Here is a 26112-nt window from a genome sequence, read left to right on the forward strand (position 1 = left end):
TTGTTCATTTTAATTTGGACTTTCTTCGGTCCAACTTATCAAGTCAACGATTCAAGGGTGCATTTAAATATAGAAAGAAAACTTCGGAAAAACGCAAAAATGGAAAATCGATTTATATTATCATTAATAGCTGGCATATTACATGTGTGCATGTGCAATGGACAAAACGAGTTCCATCCTCTTGTCGGAAACTCCAAGTCAGGTAAGAACCATTTTTGTTTTATCAAATGTATAGTTTTTTACATCGTGTCTGATATTATTATTGTACGATGTTTCACTCAATATTGATAAATTTGAAATTTGAAAAAGCATTTTTTATCCATTTGAAATATAACTAATGCAATGTAATGTTTCTTTCAAGATTTCAAAGTCATTTTTTGTTTATTTTACCAGAGACAAATAGTTTTCATCGTTACTTTATGAGAAGCGAAAAAAGAGATAAAGAATTAGGTTTATTGCTTACATTTCGAATTAAATTTTTAATTCTTTGGCAGAATTTCTTGGTCCGTCCGCTTTGAATTTGTTAAAAGTGATTTTCACGTTTTTCCTTGAACTATAGTTTATGAATGCATCTTTTAATTGCCAGAGTTTGATCCTCTCCCAAATCCTATAAAGTAAATTAAATAAAATGAAATGATTCAAACTACATGTATTTTATTCAAAATATATGTGTAATCAAAATAATTAAAACACTAATTTAAATTTGCCGTAGCTTTCGGCCTTGATGCCGTCTTCAGCATCACTTATTTTACATACAACTTTATCAAAATAAAACAATTGAAGTCAAAATATATATGTAATGTCGTTTCATAAACTAGCATAAAATCATTAATTTCTGCCTCTCTCTTTTAAAACTAAACGATTATTTTTTTCATGCTATATTGAATTCAACAAATGAAATTATTTTTAAGGAATTGTCTTTATGTATATGTTACCTTTAAACATATTTGTATTAGTGTTTATAAATTTTACCATTATCCAACTAAATAATTTTCACAAGAGCAATAAAATAAACATTTTGCTGGAGGTAAACACACTTTAATTTATACAAAGTATATCTAAAACAGACTGTTTGAGATAATTATGTGCATGATTTAAATAGAATAATCATTCTTATGAGATTCCCGTGTTTATTTGAAATATTGAAAGTTTTGCATTGTTGAAAATGAATGTTTATAATTTTATAGTTGAACATCGTGCGAAAAGAGCACCTACTGAATATATTGTTGAAGTTGTTGTTTGGATCGCACCTGATCTCTTTCAATAGTAAGTATTAGTTTTTCACAGCATGTGTTTAGTACAACAATAACATGATGGCGCTAGTTGTGTTTTTGTTTTTTCATGAATGAAATAAAAATACAAAGCAAATCATGATTTTCGTTATCCAATGAAATCATGCAGCTGTAATATACATTCACCAAGAAAAAGAAATTTTTGTGCGAATCTCTATACTTGTTTCCTTATGCTTTTACAATTTGACAAAACTATTTACTGCAGATATTATAACAAAAATATCACTAAAGCTTATTTGTATTACATAACAATACTGTCAATTGTTCATACACATCTGATTTTATTTTTTTTACTCTACTGACTTTGCAAACATGTTAACTACTTTATACTTGTATATTGTAATCTGTGTCATTCTAAGTATAGTAAATGTTATGTTTTTATTTGTAACATAATTATAATAAGCATCGTTTTCGGTATTCCATATAACGTAAAAAACTGTTTTCAGCCAAAAGACGCGGCTTGGAGCAACAAACTCAGAAACCTCGGCCTGGTTTGAAACATATAGAGAAGCTTTGATCAGAGATGTACGTTCATATTTTTTGTTGTTGTTGTTGTTTTGATGTTGTCTTAAGATCTGTTAATGCTTTACATTTTAAATTGAACTCTGTGTTTGTTTACATTACTTAACATTTCAATCCACAAATGAGTCTCTTCAAACGAGAATATAATGTCTATGTGGTAGTTTTTAGATGTTATTCATAGATATCAATAGATATAAGCCGTGTCATGACAAAACCAACGTAATGCGTTTGCGACCAGCATGGATCTCGACCAGCCTGCGCATCTGCGCAGTCTTATCAGGATCCATGCTGTTCGCTTACAAAACCTTTAACAAGTAGAAAAACTGAAAGCCCTGGTCAGACTGCGCGGATGCGCAGGCTGGTCTGGATCAATGCTGGTCGCAAACACATTACGTAGGTTTTCATGGCACGGCTCATATTATTGTGGATCTATTAAGACAGGTGTGTTTATTTTCACGAATGATAATAGAATAAAGTCAACGACTTGATTAAAAACTATGCTTTATTTGACTAGTTTCTCTAAGTTTGTACTTGTATTCACATCATCGTTTATACATACAATGTATTATTGTCCATTCAATATGATTGATTTCACACTTTTTTCATCAATACAAATACTTACTAGATAATGTATACCTAAAATGTATAAATATATTAATTTTAATGCTTTTGTCATTTTAACTAACAGATTGATTTGACGTTTCAAAAAGTATCAACAATCAATCTTCGTATACAATACGTTGGAGGTGGAGTTACTCAGGTAAATTTCTTTTGAGTTTTATACAGGAGTATCTGTTCGTAAATTGAAATCTGTATTATCGGGGGCATTGTTGGGGGCATATTGATGGGGTATTTGTGCGGGCATATTGGTGGGGGCATGGTTATATAGGACATATTCAACATTTGTAGCATGAAGCATAACTAGCGGGATTGGTATATATTGTTGTTATTCAAATAAAAAGTGTTTTGTATAAGCTGTAATATCATTAAATCTATGAAATACAGTCAGTAGAACAGGGCATTTGTGTATGTATACACTCGAGTTTAACCCTAAACCTGCTGAATTTCTTAAATGGACTTTTCCAATTTACATACTGAAACAGTCCATTGTGAATTTATGGGACATCAAGGTGGTGGCAAAGACTAATCACTATCGCCTTCAGCAGGGTAATGTTTCATTGTCAAATGACACCAGACTAGCATGTGAAAAGCATGATGAAAGACGAAAAAACTTTTTAAAAAATTACATGTGGAATTATATCATGCGTGTGTTCCCTTTTTGTGCAATCATCGATTTAGTTCCTTTCAAGCTTCCAGTGACCTTATTCAATATATTTCAAAAAAGTCATATCAATGTTTAACAGTTTTAAACGACTTTATATTGCGGTGTAAATTCGTTAATTTTCGGATGAACTACTTCTTAGTTTCATCAAACATTATTCACGTTAATTTCATGAACACAAAAATGCTATATGTAACTATTTCGTTTAACGGAAATGTATTTGTTCTGATTTACAGTCAGAGTCCACGTCGTGGTTTGCCGATAATTACAAAGATCCATATTTAGCTGATCAAAATACACTTAGTGACGTCACAACATTCTTGCAGAATAAAATTGGAGGTGCCATTCCAAGTTATGATCATGCCATTGTGATAACAAGGTATCTTTACAAACTATTCTATAAGGAGAAACAAATTTGGTTATTAAAAGTCATCGATGGGTGAAATGTGTAGATTTACTAAATGTAACGATAAACATGAAGAATGTTAAAGAAACTAAAGCACGTTTCACTTAAAAGAGAGCCATTTTAAGAAGATACATATAATATTGATTAAAGACAAATGAATTGCTTCTTTTTTTATTTTAGGGCAGACCTTGCTAAAAACACCAATGGCGATAAAAGTGAAAGGCAGGGTAAGTTCTCAAACATACACCTTAAGGTTTTGGCTTCGACCTGCACATGTGTTATTTCTCCTTCCATGACAATATTGATACAAGTTAACTTTGAAATGTATTCATGGCAACAACATATTTGAATGGAAAAAATAAGAATGAATGATACGTCATTTACCAACGCAATCAAAGTACTGGAAGCACGCGTGTGTTTTATCATTCACTCATACTTTTTATTCACTCTCACAGGAATGACAATTGTTCAGTTGTCTTATTGATTTTTATTAGATATATATACTGACATTGAATGTTTATATATTGTCTCATTTACTATTTCAGCCGCTGCTACCGGATCTATTTGTGCTGACAAGTCCGGAAGCTCCGTTTCTATAGCCGAAGTATCTGGACCATTTTACAGAAAGCTTGTCGCGCAGGCTATTGGCTTAGGGTTCGTTATTTTCTTATTTAAATTGATAAATATGACAAGGGTAAATTACTGAATAAAACTTAAAACAAAAACAAAATTTAAAACAACATTTATGTATATAAACATTACACAGTGAATTATATAATATGCCTAATTTCAATGAAGGACCCTCAAAATAGCCAAATAACATTTTAAGCCAGTTGTTATTTTATAAAAAATTTCCTTTCTTTGACGGAAAAGTCAACAACGCGTGATTTTAGATAATTTATCACTTCAAGATTTCGACTTGCGTATTCATCAGAATTGAAATTCCATAGAAAACAAAATGTTTTAAGTGTTCCGAAATGAACTTGTCAAAATGTGAAGAAAAAAAACAATAAAATAAAAAAAAGTGGAGAAATAATAATAATAATTATATTTCAGTTTTTTTTGTTGTAATTATTTCCTCATTCTATTGTTGCATATTTTTGTTCAGTTTTGGTTTGAAGTACGAGTTTGGCTCAGATGTATACCGAGTTATGGCAAGAGATAACCCTCCTTTCCCTGTACCAGATATCAGTAAAGATGAAATATTTTCCTTTGGAAGTTCAAGAGAAACTTTACTTTCGGATACCATAACTAGTTTGTAAGTAAAACAATACATTTTTATTTGCATCCTTAACTTATTATTATTTCTATTTTTCAAAAAAAAAAATTATTTCTAATGACTACAGGTGTAATGTCTGAATATAAAAAAAAAACGTAAAATAGTAAATAATGTGCATTGTTGAAAACTTTTATTTTAACAGTTATAAAAAAATGTATGGTCTTTTAATATTTTTTCTTTAAAAAATAACCGATAACTTTGAATTGTAATATTTGTTTAATTAAAGTGGAACACAGTGTTTGACGTCTAATGACTCAGGACAGGATTTCAACACTTTCATTAATGGTGACAAAATCGGCACAACCTACACTAACGACGAACAATGTGCTATATTATATGGAGCTGGGTCAACAGTTTGTTCGGTGAGTGTGAATTATTTTTAGGTTTCTTACGCTAGCTTAAGTATGATCTACATATGTATGCTGATAACAACTTGCTATTTTATTGTTTACACTTAGAGTAGACTTAAATGTTTGGGAAACATGCATCTGTGTATTTATATATGTACTTATTAAAAAAACAGGCTCTTTTGGACAATTTTAATATTATCATGCTGATATTTAAGTTTTTCTTTGCAACATGTTAGTGAAAGTTGATTATAAAAACTTTCTGTTCTCATTTTGAGCAAATCCATTCTAACCCTAACCTGTTGAATGTCTTAAATTAACTTGTGTAGTTTCAATTCAGAACTTAACATTATGAGTTTTGTATATTTCATGATAAAAATGTAAAGTGCGCCGGCTAATAGGGCATGGTGATAAAACATGGATTTATTGAAGGTATTTGATAAATAAAACGTTCTATTACAGGGAGATACAGAACCTTCAGAAACATGTTACAGTGAAGTTAAATGTGAAGTAAGCGGTTCATGCTCATCAAACATCATCCTTGGACAAGAAAGTGTATGTGATGCAGCTAAATCCCTGGTAAGTTAATGTTTATTTTAGATATAAAAATATTTGAGTGGTCGTTTAAGTTATTTGTTTTAAAATTTTATTAAAGCGCCAGAATCTTTAGACATATAATATAAATATTAATACGTTTTCACACGTGTGCACGATCTATACGAATGAACAATAATATTACCTTTGTTAACTGTTTCCATCTCATTTACTTAATCTATTTTAATGCATAATATATAAATTCTGAATTGCAAATATATCACTTAAATACATGTTTTGAAACTATTAAATGGAAACGAATTGAATATCTGCCGGTTTGTAAATGGTATTTAAGAATTGCATAACACCTTTTTATAAAGAGAAAATCCATAAAATTGAAATGATTTTGAGTCAACCTTCGTGTACTGAATTGTTCAAGTTTAAATGGATTTATTAATTTTTATTTGTGACAGGGTTGTTTCTATTCTGCATGTACGTACAATAGAGGCGGCTCAAGCAGTTCGTCATCATCGTAAGTTGTACCTATATTTCATATACATATCTAACTTAGTGTTTTTGAACAAGGGGTGAAACTGGAAAAGGGGTGGTTTCTTCAGAAGCAATGAAAACAACAATATTATGAGCCACGTCATGACAAAACCAACATAATGGGTTTGCGACCAGCATGGATCCAGACCAGCCTGCGCATCCGCGCAGTCTGATCAGGACCCATGCTGTTCGCTTACCAAGTCTATTACAAGTAGAGAAACTGATAGCGAACAGCATGGATCCTGACACGGCTCATATGATATTTCAGACTTGGTTTGATTAAATCTATTCATGATGGATTATGGTATAGGGCAACATCACTCACGCCCCCTCCCCATCACCGTCTTTAGCACTTTATGTGCTCGAAGTTTTGAAAATCAAGTTCTTCTGAAAATCACAATGAAAACACAATACGAAATTTACTGTTATCCAGCATTTTTACGTTGTCTATATATAACATATTATGGTCTCTTATAACTACAATTATTCTAAATAATACAGGAGCTCGTCATCAACCAGCAGCACAGCTGCAACTACAACTAGCACTAAAGCCGCCACCAGTACAACAACAAGCAGTACAACCAGTATTTCTACCAGCACTACAGTGTAAGTAGATGAAATATTTTTTATATCTTTCATACTATATGATTAATTTTACGAGAACCTTTTTGCTCGAGGAACGAATGGTGGTTGAATGGCAATCATTACTAGTACAAGTTAACTTTTCTGCCTTTTCATACATTTTATTTATAACTTATTTCTAATGTAATTATTTGCATGAAGTTATTTGAATTATATTTACAGCATGAACTGTTATCGTATTGTATTATCGTAGATTTAGTTTAGTATGGTTTCTATGAGTAAAGCAAAACCTTAAAAAAAATCAAAATTAAAGCATAAAGAATAAACATATAAGAACAAAACAAACTGTGTTTTAGTCAAGTACTTTTAAAGAGCAGAATATCAAGAAAAAAAAACAGGACTTCATATGATTCTTTTAATCTGGGTTTGTAGATAAGAATGTTTTGGTACAAAATTTAAATGTATGAAAATTAGCAGTTAGCTAAAGTTCTTTTATTTGTAATGGCTAAAATCAATGACACTGAGACGTAAATTGATAACTTACAGTTAATGTTCCAAACAGACGACCAATTGTTTTATATTGTATCTTCTATACAATTATGTCCATATTTATTTCATAAACATTTCACATTCTTCAGGTCGACCTCAACACAGTCTTCATCTGTAAGTTTATGAACAACTTTTTTTCCTTTCATCATTCACGTTATTTGAGTCAATGTCTATAGAAATATTTCATGTTAGACTAAACCAAAAAAAAAAACAAGGAGATTATTATCTTATTGCTAAGTAGCGATTTCAAAACATGATAGAAAATTATTATGTTTACTTTATGTTTGCTTTATCCATATGTATAATGTTGAATATACATTGTGTTCCTGTATTTACTATCACAGTTAAAAGAGAGAGAAAAGTTTGTATCTAACTGTACGTCACATTTAAAACAATATCTTCTATAACACAAACGTATCTTAGTGTAAATCACATGTAAATGGCAACATATCATTTGATCTTAAACAATTCAAAGTATTTATGGTTTCATGAATCAGTTATTTTAATTTAATTCTTGTCCTTCAGATGTTACCAAGCAGCTCACCAAGCCCCGATTGTTGCTGTGAGAGAAGACCATTGGGAGAAGTCAAAATCAACATTGAGTAAGTATTTGGGGTTTTTTTTATAAGTTACATCTTATTTGAAAACAAATGTTGCTGCTTTACAAGTTTGAATCCAAAAAAAAATGTAAGTCGGAACATTTTAAGTGTTCAACTATTCATACAGACAATGTAAAGAAAAAGAAAGTTAAAATAGATTAACATCTTGTTAAAAGAGATTTATGCAAAGGCCACTTGAAAAATTTAGTTGATTGAACCATTTGATAATAAAATGACATATGATCACATTAAGAAATGCCAGGAGACTGAACATTTTAGTTTAACATGTAGCTATTGATCGTGATTAAAATAATGAGATCAAATTGTTTAAATAGACAAAGAAAAAATGTTTGTTTATGTTTTGCTGATTTTTGTCTCTCTCTCTCTCTTTCAGATACATCCCGTGTCCAAATGGAAATCCTGACAATAAATTCATCGTTGATTAGAAATCTAGTTAGTGAGACATCTCTTTCAACATGAATGAGAAATATAATTATGGAATTTTTGTATTTTGATATTTTAAATCTATCACTTCTTCTGTTAAAGATGTTTGTTTTAATACAATTATAATTCCCAATATTTGTCATCATTCCATCGACCCACAAAAACATTTTATTTAATCTTTCATTGTTTTTTCCTTCACTTATTTGGTAATTCAATTTTTTTTTATTTTTTTTTTTGCAAAATACAGAGCAAAATATCTTATTTATATGTTTCATTCCATTGCATATGGCCTTGGGTTGTTTGGAAACTCTGTTACAGTCATTTTTTAACATTCTTTTATAAGTTGGAGATTTGTTTCGTTTGTAGTTTAATCTTAGTTATCTAATTGTTAATCATTAATGTTGCAAAAATTTAATACAACAGTTTATGAAACCAGCATTTTATTTGGTGGATAACAGCTGTTCAAATATTTGGTTTGCTTTGAAATAATAATAAAGAAAACTTAGATAAAAGCCCACGAAAAAATAGTGATATATTGATTTGCTTCAAAATCATAATCTAAAATTGTTTGAAAACTTACAAGAATAAAGGCATTAGAATTGGTGTTTTGCAAAAAATAAATCGAATCGCTTATGTTTCAACCATTGTCTAATGCTTGTTAACATAACTTTTGTTGAAATGTTTTGTTTAGCTTTGAAATGATAACTCCTACTTGTTTTAAAGCTTTACATTGCAGCTTATGAAACCAGCTAAAGCTGGTGGACATTTTGGTTTTCATTACACCTAGGAATAGAATTGTATAGAAATGTTGATCATATGATAAATCGATTAACGGAAGTTCAAACGATACTCATAAAAAGCTCCTTAAGTGTCAGAAAAAATTCGGACGTCGTGTTGCATTTTCAAGGGAATATTCATATTGCTTAAAACAACCAATACATATTTCACTTAATTATTTTCTAGTTAAAGATGTTTAAGGTAAGATGAAGGTGACTATAATTCTATACGTTACCCAATACTTTTAGAACTATAGCGAATGGTTTTATTTATTACCTTTTCTTTATTGTGACAAAATATTATATTGTGTATCTAATTAAGTTGTAAATACCTGTGTTTTTCTAATTGCGTACTTTCTTATTGTGTACGGTACGGCCCTAGCGGCAAAATAATTTACCTTTTTATTGGATATTTTTCGTAATCTTGTTAAGTACAACAACATACGAAGTTAGCTACATATCTTGAAAATAAAGAAACAAATAAGAGTCCTTTTTGTAAGAGTACTTTTTGTAAGGTCGGTTAAACTTTTAACATGGTTATTACGTCGCTGTTTAAACGGTTAGTTTCTTTGCTAACTATGACACTCCTATGTAATTTACATACATGTTTATTGCCACCGGCCCATACACAAACATTAGCTATAAAATTATATGTTTTAGGTATATGTTTACCCCAGTGGTCATATTTTAATTATTTATATTTAACTTATTTGTTTTGTTTATTATGAAAATTGTTAATAGACACATACATGTTTTTAAAAACTGTTTGATGAACAATTTGAAAGAATATTCATACATGGATCCGATGTTTAAAGTATCAGCAAAATCATAGAAATTCAGTTTGCAATTAGATATGATTGTAGAAGAGTAATAAAACTTTCGATCAACTTATGATATTGTTTTGTTATTTAATGGTTGTTTAAACATGATGAATCGTATACAAATACGTATCTTGACTTTGTTTTCACTACGTTGGCGCTGTTTACTGGTTCTGCTTTGAAAAGTCAGATTATCAGCAAGATACTTGCAAGTGTTTTGGCCTGAAAGTACATATCCAAAGACTTTCCACATTTTGACGTCCGCTTGTTTAATGTATATATATTTCATGTATATACATTTTAAGAAAACAGTACCAATTAAATTAAGGTATTACTACCGTTGCATTTGCTTATAGGGTGAATAAAATTGAATTGGTAACAAATGCTTGTCATAATAAAAATTAACAAAAGAAATGACCACAAAGAAATGAAAATATTTAGACAAGTGTCTCAAATAGAATAACTTCTTTTGAAGACCTAAAGTGCATGTCTCTGAAGCCCATCTCGTACAGAACACACGGCTTATACGGTTGGTCACCCGTGTAAACCGTACATACAATCAAACTAACCGTGAGTTTAACCGAGTTACAAAGCCGTGTATGATTTTTAACTTTTAAAAAACTGGTACGGATGAAATGTCTCTGTATGATCGTATACACGACCGTACAAGACCGAAAGAGACCGTGTGAGACCGTATGAGACCGTATATACAACCGTATTTGAAGTCCACTCCACGAGTGAGCCCAACCGTGCCAAGATCGTATATAAACCGTATGAAATCGTTCGAGACCGTCCCCAAGTCCTACATCCAACACCCGATTATCATCCGAATGTCACACGATCACGGTACGATTCAATCGAGTGCACAAACGGTTTCATACGAACGCCATACGACCAATACGGTTCAAGTACGAATCATGCATGACATACACGGTATGGTACGGGTATTTACGGTTTCGCACGGCTCGTATACGGTTAAACATGGCCTCTACATTATCATTACCTGTACAACGAAAACCACGACTAGCTTTTTCCACCCTAGATTGCTATATCTACCCGGAGTACTTGCTATATCATACTAGAATGTATCCAAAGAAGAAGGTTCCCACGCACACAATTAAGGATTGCAAAAAGGGCCACCCAGGCCTGCCGACCACTCCAACTTTCAACCACTGCTGAGCCTAATGAGCAGGGGTACCAACCAATGTCTGTCAGGCTTATCATGATTTCTAATTCCCTTATCCTGTCATCTGTTGCATCCGGCACCAAAGTTCGCATATATAGGTGTTCTTCGTAGAAGTTCGAAAATTTATAAGCAAAGCAGAATGTGTCGATTTATATTATAAAATACACAAAAAGGTGACAATCTGAGCATAACTCGAAAAAAAGTCGGCGGGACCCTATGTAAACCCTGTGAAAGTCGAGTAAATCGAGTAAAAGTCGTGTTAAATCGTACCAGGTCGAACTAGACCGTACTTGGAACCGTGTAACAATCGTATGTATTCGTATGCAAATCGTGTTCAAATCTTGCTTGAACGAGTATTTCCGTCCTTCATTCGTACATGCTCGTGCTACATTCTAACTCGTGCCAACAAATACCCAGACACGGTTTGAGCTAAATACTCGTACCAATCAATCCGTGTATAACCGAGTATACCGTATGGGAACCGTGTGCCCAACCGTGTTTTGTGTTAGACAGGCTTAAAATACCCGCGAAACAATTTCGTCCGAAACGCCGAGTTACAGTTGTATGTTACAGTGCCAATCTTTGACATCATTAGTCTGTTCTTTTAAGTGCAAAAACTTAAGATAATATATTTTACGAAAGTATGTACAATTATGTATAATTGATATAAAAAAAAATATCGAAGTACATTTTAAGTGCATTCATTGGTACTTTTCTGTCTTTGGCATTTTAACGACCTTCAATGAGAACATTTCGGTTTTTGACATTGCATGTGTTATATTTCGCAAGGGAAGAGGATTGCAAAACACCCAATCAATGCAATTTAAAATGAGCCTGGTCACGACAAAACCAACATAATGGGTCTGCGACCAGCGTGGATCCAGACCAGCCTGCACATCCGCGCAATCTGATCAGGATCCATGTTGTTAGCTATCAGTTTCTCTACGTGCTATAGGGTTTGTAAGCGAACAGCATGGATCCTGATCAGACTTTGCGGATGCGCAGGCTGGTCTGGATCCATGCTGGTCGCAAACCCATTATGTTGGTTTTGTCATGACGCGGCTCAAATGCTTTATACCATCAGCGGTTGAATCACAGTTTAATGTTTACTTGATAATCTAAATGACGCATTCCATTTATTTTATTTATTTACAAATAAAGTACTTAATGTAAATTAAACTCAATTGAATAACAAACGTAATAAATTTATCAATTTATTAATTTATTATTGTAACACTATTCTTATCTTATCAGTTTTTCATTTGTCAATTAATTTAGCATATTTGATGTACAAATTAATAGCGTGTAAAATATGTGCTTAAGGCTTTTGTTTGTAATAATAATTGCTTTTTTGTAGATAAAAGTAATCATAATATCTCTTACTCTGTAGCCTTTGGTTTTACATAAGTAAAATAATATTTAATAGATTGGTTAATTCTTAATTTATTTCATATCGTTGCGTGCCATAGAAATATAAAATACTTATAATTACGTCATGTTAATTGACTGATGACGTTTTCAGGAAAAGCACGCCTATTTTAACAACCTCGTTTACATTAAAATTTTCACTTACAACTAGACTTACTAAAGTGTAGTTTCAGGTTCTGCAATTTCAAGAGCGCAGTGAAATAACTTGAATCTTTAACTTTGGGAGAAAAGTCAACAGACATGGAAAAACTTTTCATAAAATTATTACTAGTTGGCATCATACATGTGTATACATGTAATGGACAAAATCATTTCAATCCCCTCGTTGGAAATCCAAAATCAGGTATTAATTTTTATTATAAAATTGTTATTCTTTACCATTTGTGGTATAATATATATTAATTTGATAATTTAGATAAAAAAGATTTCGAGTACTTATTGCAAATATTATACATATTATGTGATGGAAATGCACAAACTTATGTGATGTGCTCGAAATAATGTGATGGAAATGCACGAAAATATTATTTTGCTTGCAGATATCATTTTATTATTACGAACACGCGACAAACAAAATCATAATCTGCCTAATGAAATACATCAATGCAAAAGAAAGATTTAATCTATGTCAAATATTTTAAGGATATATGGTAGTAATGTACATATTATACAACATAAACAGGGCAGAAAACTTACTCCTTCTTGGCTTCAAATTCCCTGAACCTTTAGTTGTTGTCGCAATGTGTTGTTTTATAAAAAATACAATTTATTATAAAGTTTTACTTTTGGAAGAATACATTTTGTTGTTTTTTTTTTTGTTAAAGTTTCCCAGTATTTTTTTTAACCTTTAAACATGTGGTTATTGCACGTTCCCCGTGTAATAACGTCTGCAGAGTCTCGATGGACGGTTGGTTAACGGGGGGGTGGCTCCAACGGTTACGAGGGACTCTGTAGACTTTATAACACGAAAAACGTGCATTGATGATATTATAGCATAAAATTTTAAACCAGATTCATGATGTTAATTTAAAAAAAAAAATCTAATGAAACCCTAGTGGAAACGGTTTGGCCCTGTACTCAACATGTTTTATGTATGTGTTTTATTTATCCGGGGCCAACAATTTGTGTAAAAGCGTTGTTAACTTGTGTTAAAACATGGGGAAAAGAGGGGGAATTGCCGATGTTATGCTATTATTACGAAATATTGATTAACAAAACGTAATGCTTTTTATATTTTGGTAGTCAGTAGCTTCTCGCCAACTGGTCAGTATGAGGATGCATTCATATAAAAAAATAAAATGGACAAATTATTTTATAGGGCATAAGTTTTATAAGTCAACAAATATTTTGTTCTCAGAAATAAGTTCTAAAATATGAAACGTACCTATACATAAATGAATGTATCTATGTATAATTGATAAGTCTTTGAAAACGAGATTTTAAAAGACAATTCCCTAAAAGTTTGCTTAAAGTTCAGAATATTGAGGAGCACAGTCTCTTTTATAGCAAATCCGAGTTTTTAAAACCACTCTAGAAGATTTTTTCCTACTCTTTTGACAAATATGAAGCTGCAATAAATCAAAGTCATGAGATTATTATATTTTCTTGAAAGTATATGAATTTATTTATTTATTTATTTATTTATTTATTTATTTATTTATTTATTTATCATGATTTTTATTCATTGATTTTCTATTTTTTTTATATTTTTCAGGCATAGTTCCTGTTGATTGACTTTGCTTATTTTCAATCTGTTTTTATTAAAATTCAGATATAGTTCTTGTTGAGCAGTCGCCTGGAAATGACCGTGAGTTGTTCCCAGATACATATTCTATATGGTTTTACCACGAGAATGAACCAATTTACATCGACTTGTCACGTGATGATTCTATGACGGAATCGCTGAATCCTTCTTTGTTTCAAGCTTCAAAATTCCTGCCAAATGAGCTGATGACCGAGAAAAATATAAACGTATGTATAAAATACAGTTTTTTATTTAATTTTAACCATGAAATATGGTGCTATATCGGGAAAATATATTTCATATTTTTTAAAAATAAATATGAAATATAGATATGAAAGTGGGCAGAGTCAAAACTCATATTTATTTTAAGGGACTTCTTTCGCCGTTTTGTTTGAAAAATCTGATAAATACAAAACAACTTTTTCTTGAATTTTGTTTTGAAAACTATTTAGCATGATAGAAATTTGTCTAACTAAGAAAATTAATCCGTACACCAATATCTTTAATTCAGTAATTAACGCTGTACAGACGTTTAAAGAGTTGTCTACATGACGTCACAATGAAGCGCCAAACAGCGCGTGCTAGCTTACGCATAAATTACTGCGCGCTGTACAATTGCAGTTGATAGCAAGCAAGGGGATTCGTTATCATTTTCTTTGATAATGAAATAAAATAAAAAGGTTATTTTTCGATTTGCGTGGTATATGGTATATGGTACGTACCGGCTCGTGAAAATATGTGGCATTTAATCATGTTTCGCGAAAATATATTCCATATTTCACGCAACCAAAAAAATATCCTCTGATTATTTACTGCAATCACTACGATAGTGTTAGGAATTACATTAACATCAGATTAACGTTCTCAACGTCACAATATCAACATCTTTCGTATAAATCAAAATAAAACATTCACGAATACAATTAATTTTAAAGCTGCATGCCTCAGATTTAGTCAATTTTTTTTTAAAAATCTAAAGTTGAAAAATGTTTACTTATATATTTTTAGAAAAGTAAAATCATTCAAGATTCATGTATTATGTTACATGTTATGTGCGATTTATGACTGATTTTGCTGTACATGTATCTTTAAAAAAAACAGACCCTCCTATAGGAAAAAGAGCCAATTCCCAAATAAGAAAAACCTGTTAAAAAAAGTCTGTACCATCATACTTGAAATCGTTTGTTCTTTTTCAGTCACTTTTTTCAATATAAATATTTTTGTTGAACGAAAGTTAATTCTAAGACACCATTTTTCACAATATTCTTTTTTAAATGTCTAGCCCTTTTTGAAGTACCAATTCAGTTTCAGAAACTATAATATCTGCATATAACTGTAAATAATAATAATTGATTTTATAGAGGAGTGCATTGACTTAAAAGGTTGTAAAAGTTTCCCTTAGGACTCGAGTTTAACCATTTTCAACCATAAGTTTTCTCTAACAAGAAAATCAACGGTGTTTGTGACATACAAGCAAATGTTCATTTTCATTTCACATATGAGTAATTATTTCTTGTAATACACCAATGTCGGCCGTTGTTCTCATACTGCTTCTGAACCCCGACAGGTCCTCAATGTATACATTATAGCATTCCGTCCATTTAGATAATATTATCTTTAAAACATATGTAAAGCTTAACAACGAATTCCACGATAATTTTCTGGAAAATCTTTTCTTGAAGAAAGGGATAATAAAACCATTTGACCAGTATTCGGGAAAAATGACTGTTTTCTAAAAGTTTACCAAACAACTTGGTAAAATATACCAGTAACACTTGAAAAATCCATTCAAAAGGTAATAGGGCCCTCCAGCTCTTCCGTTATTTAGTTCAATACATTTTATCTATTCTCTATTGTATCTTTACAAGAGCGTGATAAGAGTCATCAGGGTAATTATTGTAATTAAAATTGACGACAAATTTGTGGAAAAAATGTTGGTATGTTAAAGTTTATAATATTGGTATAATATCGGTATTTTATAGGAATTTGCCTATTACCACAACAACCAAGCACTTGACTCGGATAAAAGAGCACATTTTGTTTTACACAGACCGGATATTACCCGCCCAGCAAATGTCGTAAGTAATCGTTTTTCTTAAGTTTTATATAGAAAATTTATTTATTAACTTATTTAAAATGTCTATACTAAAGATTACTCGATTAGCGTAAGTGTAAATGTTTAAATATGTCGAAACTTTGTATTATAAAGGGTTTTTTTTTTGTATTTGTTTTTTTTTCCATATTTTTTCATGTTTTTTGATTTTGTTTTCCATGATTTTTTTTTTTTTCATATTTTTTTTTCGCAAGTTAGCCAATTTGTATGAATAGCATGTTACAATTTCAGTATGGTCAACTTAACCATGAAGGATACATGTACATCCTTCAATCCACTGGAAACAACAATCAGCACAGAATACGGAGAGAAATAAGCTTGGGTATGTTAACACTTTATACGATTTTACAACAAGTTCAGTTTAGAAAGAATATTATGAATTTAAAGGTGATGTAATAGGCGTTTACGGTTTTGTTGAACTGATTAATTTTGTCTCCAATTTGTTCTAAATGATTTGATTAAAGATAATTAAAACCATCTTATTTGATCATATCATGAAATACTTTCATTGAGAGCTTTGTGGTCGATTTCATTTCGGAAAGGAGGGATCGATTTATTTGTTATGCCATGTATTTACATTTCTTGAAATGAACTTTTTGTTTTGATATCTATACCAAATATTGAAACAGTTTGACCTTGTCAAAAGAAGAAAATGTTGTATACTTTCAGCTGAACATCGTGCGAGAAGAGACATAAATCCAGGTACTCAATACATTGTTGAAGTCGTCGTATGGATCGCTCCTGATCTGTTTCAATTGTAAGTATGGTATTCACAGCTTCTTCTTGTATAACAAGAGCCAAGAGCGAGCCGGTCCAGCCGAATGATGCTCCTCGAATAGGTTTTGGACACAGTGAATGTAGTTTGTACGTTCGTGCCTGAAATAATGCACGAAAGAGCACCTGAGGTCTTCCTCTACCAGTATAGCTGGAACGTCGCCTTATGACCTATAATGTGTCGGTGACATAAAACCCAATCAAACACACAGTCAAACAAACATTACAAATGTGATTATCCGTTTTCTGAGATAACTGGGAAATTTTTTAATCTAAACTTATAATTTTATCATAACAAAAAAGATTTATCTTTTATGATCTATTGATTTATGAAAATACATATTTCCATTTATATTCTTTCCTTTTTTGAATGTTTCAGCCAAAAAACTCGACTTGGAGCAATAAACTCAGAAACCTCGCTCTGGTTTGCAATATTTAGAGATGCCCTTATCAGAGACGTATGTTAATATTTCTATCATAAGAATTCTTAGTTTTAAACATCTAAATTAGGATCAGGATCAGGATCAAGTGATAGAGATCTTATTTACATTGTTTAATGACATTGAGATATCATATTAGGCTAAAATGATATGGTACATAACTTGAATGTATAGAATTTCTGATTGGCAAAGACACACATCTATTTTTAGGTAAAACTTAGAAATAATAATACAAATACAAAAGCTACCGGATCAAAGTAAGGATTTATTTAGGGCCAAGATTGATAACATGATCAATTGTTAAACGCACATATTTAGTAAATTAGTAATATTCTTTATCACCAAAATTCGATAAACAAGCTAATATTAAATAAACATTGAATATTAAATCTTAAAGAGGTCAAATGGAGAATTTTTTAGTATTGCATTTTGACCCTAGCCTTCATTCTGACCCCTCAATCTTCATGTACACGGAGCCAGGTTAGCTTAATATTCCCTGCAGTATGGCCGAGTAAGTAGCTCCCTTATTATTTTGACATAGATCCCTTTAACTCTAAATGAACTGTGTCGAAATTTAAATGAGCCGTGTCACGACAAAACCAAGATAATGGGTTTGCGACCAGCATTGATTCAGACCAGTCAGGATCCATGCTGTTCGCTTACAACCCCTATAACAAGTAGAGAAACTGATAGCGAACAGCATGGATCCTGATCAGACTGCGCGAATGCGCTGGCTGGTCTGGATCCATGCTGGTCGCAAAACAATTGTGTTGGTTTTGTCGTGACACGGCTCAAATTTTAGCTTTATCGTTATTACACAAATTTACCAGGTTTACAACAGAATTGATTAAAATATAACAGACTTTCTTGTTATTTTCTACGATTAGTGATTTACTACAGCTTAATTGTAAAATATGTTTTACAAATAAAACAAACGTTGTTATAAACCAAGTGTTTTTTTTTTATTGGTGTGACAGGTTGATTTGACGTTCAAAAAAGTGTCAACAGTAAATTTACGTATACACTTAGTAGGAGGCGGAAATACTCAGGTATTCTTTATTAAATTTTTCAATTTTCAAATACTGCTTTCCTAAAGAAATATTTTTGAACAATTAATTTTGGAATTTCGATGTTATTATCCATCCTTACCACATCTGTAACAAATCTGCAAATTATTACAATGGTTACATTGCATTGTGAAAGACATGTACGTAACGCTTTGCTTATACAGAAATCAAGTGTTAACAAAGAAATATCAGTATTAACTAAGGAAACAACAAACTGAGTTCCAAGTTCTAAACTGTCGTTATTGACTTTAAAATCAACTAATAACTAATTCGTAATTTATTTCGGAAACATGGAATGCACAAGCATGTTATTTGTTCTGATTTACAGTCAGAGTCCACGACGTGGTTTGCCGATAATTACAAAGATCCATTTTTAGCTGATCAAGATACTCTTAGTGACGTCACAACATTCTTACAGAATAAAATTGGAGGTGCCATTCCAAGTTATGATCATGCCATTGTGTTAACAAGGTATCTTTACAAACTATTCTATAAGGAGAAACAAATTTGGTTATTTAAAGTCATCGATGGGTGTAATGTGTCGATGGCTGTATTTTTGTACTAGATAAACGATAGTTTTAAAAATATTTCAAATAATGAGAGTTAATAACCTCTCATTTGCAAAAGACCTTTTTACAAAACGTCTGGAATATATATTTACTTGCGCATACAAAATTTGTGTTGGAAAAAAACGTTTTCTTGTACAGAAATATAAATTTACATTGATAGACAAGTTCGTGTTAGTTTACTGTATAAAATATTACATTTTGTTTTAACAAAAACGTATATGAGCCGCGCCATGACAAAACCAACATAATGCGTTTGTGACCAGCATGGATCCTGATCGAACAACATGGACCCTGATCAGAGTGCGCGGACGCGCAGGCTTGTCTGGATCCATGCTGGTCGCAAACCCACTATGTTGCTTTTGTCGTGACGCGACTCATATATTTCACATTAGAAGACAGATCTACCCATAGTTCACCGAAAATTTAAAGAAAATAATTTTTGCCAGAAAATCTTTAAAGTTAATTATCATTATGAAAAAGAAAAAAGTCAACACATTTGAGCATGCGTGTACGTGAACATGTATTTAGTTTACCTGACAATATTTAATGTCTAATTTGACATTTGTTGCTTCACTTTTAATTCACATACATAGGCATCAAGTAATTATGAAATTCAAAATAACATAACACATTTTAATATAAGTCATCACAACTCATTTTCAAAATCCAGCTTAGCAGTAAACACACTTAAACTTTTTGACAATTCCATCATTTCCTTACACATACATGAAAACGATATTGCTGACACACATACATGAAAACGATATTGCTGACAAGCAGAAAAAATACAAACGGTATTGTTCCCATCTTCTAGCTACATGACGACGCTCAATTAATGAACTGAACAAGATCCCCTAAGTGATGTAAAAGAATTCCTTGAATCCTTCCGCATTATAGTTAATAATACTTTTTGTACATTCTACATTTTGTATTGCACAACTAAAATAAAAAGGGCTTGTAAAACATATACTTAACAGTGTCAATTGTTAAAGCTTCAGTAGGAAATCGATCGAAACTATATGCTTTTCAATTTTTTACAATTAATAAAAATCTTCTTTATTACAAAAACAAGTATCAAAAATTAAACTGAGAGCTCGATGATCAATTTTAGAATACAAGTATTACACTCATTACGACAAGTTTAATTAATGTTTTTACAAAGTTCTAAGTATATACCTTACATCTATTTTAACATATCAAATGGATCCAGGAACAAAGTGCAATCCTTTAAAACAACTTTATAAGAAAGTAGCTTCTTGTAATTCTGGAAAATATCAATTCTACCAATTGATTTTCAAATACATGTAGTAGGCAGATCGAAGTGACATTTATCCAGTAAACCCATCTGTTGGTTGTTCAAATGAGTCAGCATTTGGTCATCTGTAGATCAGCATCAAACTTTTGGACGAATATTACCAAAATGATATTTGAGCCGTGTCACGGCAAAACCAACATAATGTGTTTGCGACCAGCATGGATCCAGACCAACCTGCGCATCCGTGCAGTCTGATCAGGATCAATGCTAATCGTTATCAGTTTCTCTACTTGTAAAAGTGTTGGTAAGCGTACAGCATGGACCCTGATCAGACTGCGCGGATGCGCAGACTGGTCTTTATCCATGCTGGTCGCAAACCCACTATGTTGGTTTTGTCATGACACGGCTCATTTAAAAGAAAATCAGATCTGTTGTTACAGACCTTTATATGAAACTTTAGGTCAACAATCTTTATCAAATAAGGGAGTATCCGAATATTCAAAAGTTTTACTTTTATCCTGTCACTTGTATCAATTTCGACCCGATAACAAGGTGCCGTATATTTTTACTGATCTACGGCACTTGATCACGTGGTATGCATGTTTGCCGGACTACTTTTCAAGAAAAAATATATAAACTGTCGTTAAATCTTCTGTGTGTAGAATAACGAATTTTGGAAACGTTGATGTTTATTTTATTTCACTCTATAATTTTTCAAGTGAAATAAAAATTATTAAAAGTGAAATAAATGTAAAACTTAACTCGTTTGCGACATTAAAATAGCGTACTTGATTTGATTGTTTTGCACGTGCTGTTTGGCGCTACATTGTGACGTCACGTAAACAATACTTTAAACGTCTGTACAGCGTTAACGACTGAATATAATATATTGGTGTTCTAATTTAATTTCTTAGTTAGACCATTTTCTTTCATTCTAGATAGTTTTCACAACAAAATTCGACAAAAAATTGTTTTTATTTATCACATTTTTCAAACAAAATGGCGCCCTCAATGTGAAAATACACAGGGAGATAAGGAGAACGGCGAGTGCATTGTTGTAGAATAATGCACGCTTCGGGCCTTCTTTGTTTATATAGAAACATTTCCGATAGTGTGATTAAAAGTAGTTTGCCTAATAAAATTCTTTAAAAAAAAAAAAAACGGTGACAGGATAAATAGAATAATAGATTGGTGCCGTGGATGGAGAAAGTTTATCTGGCGAGGCGGAGGAATTTATTGGGTGAGCCGATCCAAAGTTTATCTGGCGAGGCGGAGGAATTTATTGGGTTCGCCTTCGGCTCACCCAATAAATTCCTCCGCCTCGCCAGATAAACTTTCTCCATCCACGGCACCAACCTATTATTCTCTATACTACTGTCATGTAAAAGTCTATACCATACAAAACTTATCAATGTTATTATATTATGTATTTAAACTGCGTAATGAATTTAGATCTTAAACGTCTTTATGTTGGTTGCTAAATTTTATTACTCAATCACATGTTTTGTAAAAATCCTTCTATGACAATATGCCATATTGTACTTTATACGGTTTTATGTAAACATATTTATTTTTGATGTACTAAAACAAACTGTCTTTGTGTTTATATATTTTATGTATTCATGTGTGGGGGCCGGTGACCAGAATGCTTTAAAATAAACAAAGTATAGACATTGTTGTCTTAACAATTTTAATATAAAATTATCAAAGTTTCAATAAAAGTTCTATTATTATAAGTCCTGCCACCGGAAACGAGAGCATGAAGCGTTCACAGAAATGTACATGTATTTTCTTGTACTGCGCTTGTTATTTATCAAAACACTATAATTTTATATATTAGTTTTAACCTCTGCATTAGATCATAATATTTATAAAATCATTTAATCCTTATGAAATTTATCATTTCACTAAATACGCATTTTGCCCTACCTAGAATAAACATGTGCGGTACAAAAATTCCATTTCTATGAGGAAATATTGTTAAATAAAAAACTCTTCACCTTTCGAAACTATTTATATAATAAATGACCCACGAATTGTTCCATCTTTATTCTAGGGCAGACATTGCTAAGAACACAAATGGCGATAAAAGTGAAAGACAAGGTGAGTTCATTCATTCATTCATTTTAAATACCGACTTAAAGCGTTACTTAATCCATTGCTGTTGTTTTTGCTATAAAATATGACGAATATGCTAGGGGTATTTTATGAAGTATGTGGAATGATTTGAATGCTGGGATTTTTTTTATTGAAGGACTCTGAATAGTTATTGTGCATGGCATCACTTAGGTTGACAAATATTGTAGAATATGAGAAACAATATAATTTCTAAAGACACAGACACTTTATTTGGGTGGGGGTAAAGAGGGGGTGTATAAAATGAAATAGATCCATAATTTTCCTTAATTTCATTGTTTGACATTTGTTTTCATACATGTGAACTTTTGAAATGTATATGATCAATTTCAATGAAAATTTAGCTGCTGCCAGTGGGGTTATATGCGATGACAATGCCGGAAGTTCAGTTTCTATAGCAGAGGTTTCGGGTCCATTTTACAGAAAAATTGTTGCTCAGGCTATAGGATTGGGGTTAGTAGTTTTTCGTGATTTAATATCTATTAAACGTACAATTGGTTCCATAAGGAAAAGTAAAAGCTTGTTTTGAATCAAGTATACATTAAAGTTTATATTAACAAAGCATATTCAAATATATAATATGAGGCGTTTACTGAAATGATTTCTTTATCTTCATTTTATCTAATCTTTTTAAGTTTTGGTTTGAAGTACGAGTTTGGCTCAGATATATACCGAGTAATGGCAAGAGATAACCCACCTTTCCCTGTACCAGATATCAGTAAAGATGACATATTTTCCTTCGGGAGTTCAAGAGACACAATTCTAGCTGATACCATTGGTGATTTGTAAGTAAAAACAAAATTGTTTGTAAATGTCATCGTATTTTATTATTCTATGACAGTTTGAGACAATTTTTTAAACATTTCTGTTATTGAACAGTAAAAAATGTTCTTTTTAAAAATTCACGTATTTTTCAAGAAGAAAATGTTGGGTCTTAGAACCAATTGATAAAACAATGTTTTGTTTGTTTGTATCGCTTAAAATATTTTAAAAAAATGAACCTTAATATTATTAAGTGGAACCCAGTGTTTGACGTCTAACGACGCAGGACAGGATTTCAACACTTTCATTAACGGAGACAAAATCGGCACAACTTACACTAACGACGAACAATGTGCTATATTATATGGAGCTGGATCAACAGTTTGTTCGGTGATTCTTCATAATTTCCTTTTTTGTTTGCCCAAATGTATATGGTTAATATTCTATTTTTAAAGATTCGGATAAAATGCCCTTCTCCGTTTTCGAACTTTCCCAATGGGACTTAAGAACCAAAATTTCATATTTTAAAAGGGAAAAACGATATGTCCTTAAAAAATATGTTAATCGGCGTAAAAAAGACCAAAACAAACCTTCAAACCAGTTGTATAAACAACAAACGCGATAATCTAAATGAAAGTGTATGAAATTACAAGTTTATTCATAACGGTAAAATTATGTCATCCTAAGCGTGCCATTGCACTGCATGCGGCTCATCTTGCACCCTTATGTCAGATGAAATTTCCGGCATGGGTATAACTAACGGAAACGACAGTCTGATATGGAAGAATAATACATCTGCAGGCCTCGTTACCGCCCAATGGGCGGGTCACCTCGGGACGGATATTCCGGTCCGAACCGCAAATATATGTCAGGTATTTTTTCGGGCATATTCTAAAATATTTCATTATATTTTAAATTGTTTATCTTAATTTTCAAAGCAAATTTATATCATTACAGACGTAACTATTATCTTACAACAGCGTATGAAATTGCAACTTCATTCATAACGGTAAAATGACGTCATCCTAAGCACGCGACTCATGAAATTTCCGGCATGGCTAAAACAAACGAAAGCGCAAGTTAACAATGCAAGAATAATATTATTTGTATATGTCACAGGTTGTGATGACAGAGAGACAGACAGAAAATTGTATTCACTTTAACAGTACAGATTTTTTTCATAAGGTTCAAACAATGAAAATAAAATCAACATTTAAAAATAAAGAGATTTCGTGGAGTATGAATCAGCCAACTTACACAACGTTTGATGTTTCATATTTGCAATTTACATTAAAGATTTTCATATCATGAATGCGATATATACGATGGTGATCCATGTCTTTTGGCGAGATTTGCTTAAACGTAATCTAAATAACAAACAAACAAAAAATGAATCAAATTATAGAACTGATAAATAAATAATTATCCAATTGAATTGAACCATTTCTTTCTTTCTTTCTTTTTTACTAACTAAGACATAATGAAGTTTAAGCATATGAAATAATGCAAAACTGACTTCGAATGATGCAAAATATTCAAATTAAGTTTAACGATTAAGAATGTTTTTAAAGATTTTTTTTCCATTTACAGGGAAATACTGATCCTTCAAAAACATGTTACAGTGATGTTAAATGTGAAGTAAGCGGTGCATGCAATTCAAACATAATCCTTGGACAAGAAAGTGAATGTAACGCAGTTAGTTCCTTGGTAAGTAAATATGAGCGGTGCCGTGACAAAAACCAACGTAAAGGGTTTGCCACCAGCATGTATCCAGACCAGCCTGTGAAACTGCGCAGTCTGATCAGGATCCATGCTGTTCGCCTACAAACCCTATTACAAGTCGAAATACTGATAGCGAACAGCATGGATTCTTATCAGACAGCGCGAATGAAATAATTTACGATATTTATACATAAAGTCTTGTAGGTAAATCATTACAGTTGCATATATGCTGTTCAATAATCTGACTTAATATGCTCCTCCTTACTGCAATGTTGTTAGCTGCACAGAGTATGGCTGGTTAATGTCTTTTTTAATTGTTTGATATCTCGCTTGGGTTAAGCAAGGGTAACCATTGTTTTTAAGAATTCATTACTTCTGTGTGTGCATTTATATATGTTATCAGTCTAACCCTTTTCACATTGTTAATACCATTTTGACTTTAAATATACCTTTAACTATTTACAGTTTTCACAACTTTTTGATTTTACAGCAGTTTTTAATTTATCGTTTGTTTTTGTTTTTGTTGTTATTGTTGTGTTGTACGAGTGAATAAGAATAAAGTATACGTCGAATTTATATATGACTTATCTCATATGAATTGATTTCTGTTTCAAATATATACAATATATGTTGGCTTTCACTAATTTTAGATGTTTTCAAGACAATGGTCATATTCAATTTAGATGTTTTGTTTTATTTCTTACAGGGTTGCTTCTACTCTGATTGTACGTACAATAGGGGAGGGTCAAGCAGTTCGTCATCATCATCATCGTAAGTTATTCTTTACATGAGCTGCGTCACGACAAAAAGTGCGTTTGCGACCAGCATGGATCAAGACCAGCTTGCGCATCCGCGCAGTCTGATCAGGATCCGTGCTGTTCGCTATCAGTTTCTCTTCTTGTAATAGGAAAGGTAAGCGAACAGCATGGATCCTGAT

At 31.8% G+C, this 26112-nt stretch overlaps 2 protein-coding genes across 3 annotated transcripts in view; both read left to right on the plus strand.

Annotated features, from left to right (window-relative positions):
• Positions 1-26112, plus strand: part of LOC132719780 (uncharacterized) — a 29893-nt gene continuing 3781 nt past the window's right edge. Inside the window, exons 1-14 of one of the 2 annotated variants that reach the window (XM_060703661.1) lie at positions 1-202; positions 14365-14564; positions 16320-16415; positions 16682-16772; positions 17120-17207; positions 17604-17682; positions 18642-18713; positions 19060-19202; positions 22612-22658; positions 23036-23144; positions 23327-23476; positions 23708-23843; positions 25044-25160; positions 25882-25946. In XM_060703661.1, the coding sequence (XP_060559644.1) occupies positions 100-202; positions 14365-14564; positions 16320-16415; positions 16682-16772; positions 17120-17207; positions 17604-17682; positions 18642-18713; positions 19060-19202; positions 22612-22658; positions 23036-23144; positions 23327-23476; positions 23708-23843; positions 25044-25160; positions 25882-25946 (1496 nt within the window). In that variant the 5' untranslated portion in view covers positions 1-99. Of the gene's footprint in view, positions 203-12719; positions 12937-14364; positions 14565-16319; positions 16416-16681; positions 16773-17119; positions 17208-17603; positions 17683-18641; positions 18714-19059; positions 19203-22611; positions 22659-23035; positions 23145-23326; positions 23477-23707; positions 23844-25043; positions 25161-25881; positions 25947-26112 lie in introns of those variants that run through there. The other variant, XM_060703671.1, reaches the window with a different exon arrangement.
• On the plus strand, positions 5015-10052 carry LOC132719790 (uncharacterized). The gene is made up of 7 exons (XM_060703684.1): positions 5015-5143; positions 5591-5707; positions 6136-6194; positions 6713-6817; positions 7432-7456; positions 7868-7944; positions 8336-10052. The coding sequence occupies exons 2-7, from the start codon at positions 5691-5693 to the stop codon at positions 8419-8421; spliced, it is 369 nt and encodes a 122-aa protein (XP_060559667.1). The 5' UTR covers positions 5015-5143; positions 5591-5690; the 3' UTR covers positions 8422-10052.

This window comes from Ruditapes philippinarum, unplaced genomic scaffold (assembly GCF_026571515.1).
Source record: "Ruditapes philippinarum isolate M1 unplaced genomic scaffold, ASM2657151v2 ctg821_1_1_1_1, whole genome shotgun sequence".
Lineage (NCBI taxonomy): Eukaryota > Metazoa > Mollusca > Bivalvia > Venerida > Veneridae > Ruditapes > Ruditapes philippinarum.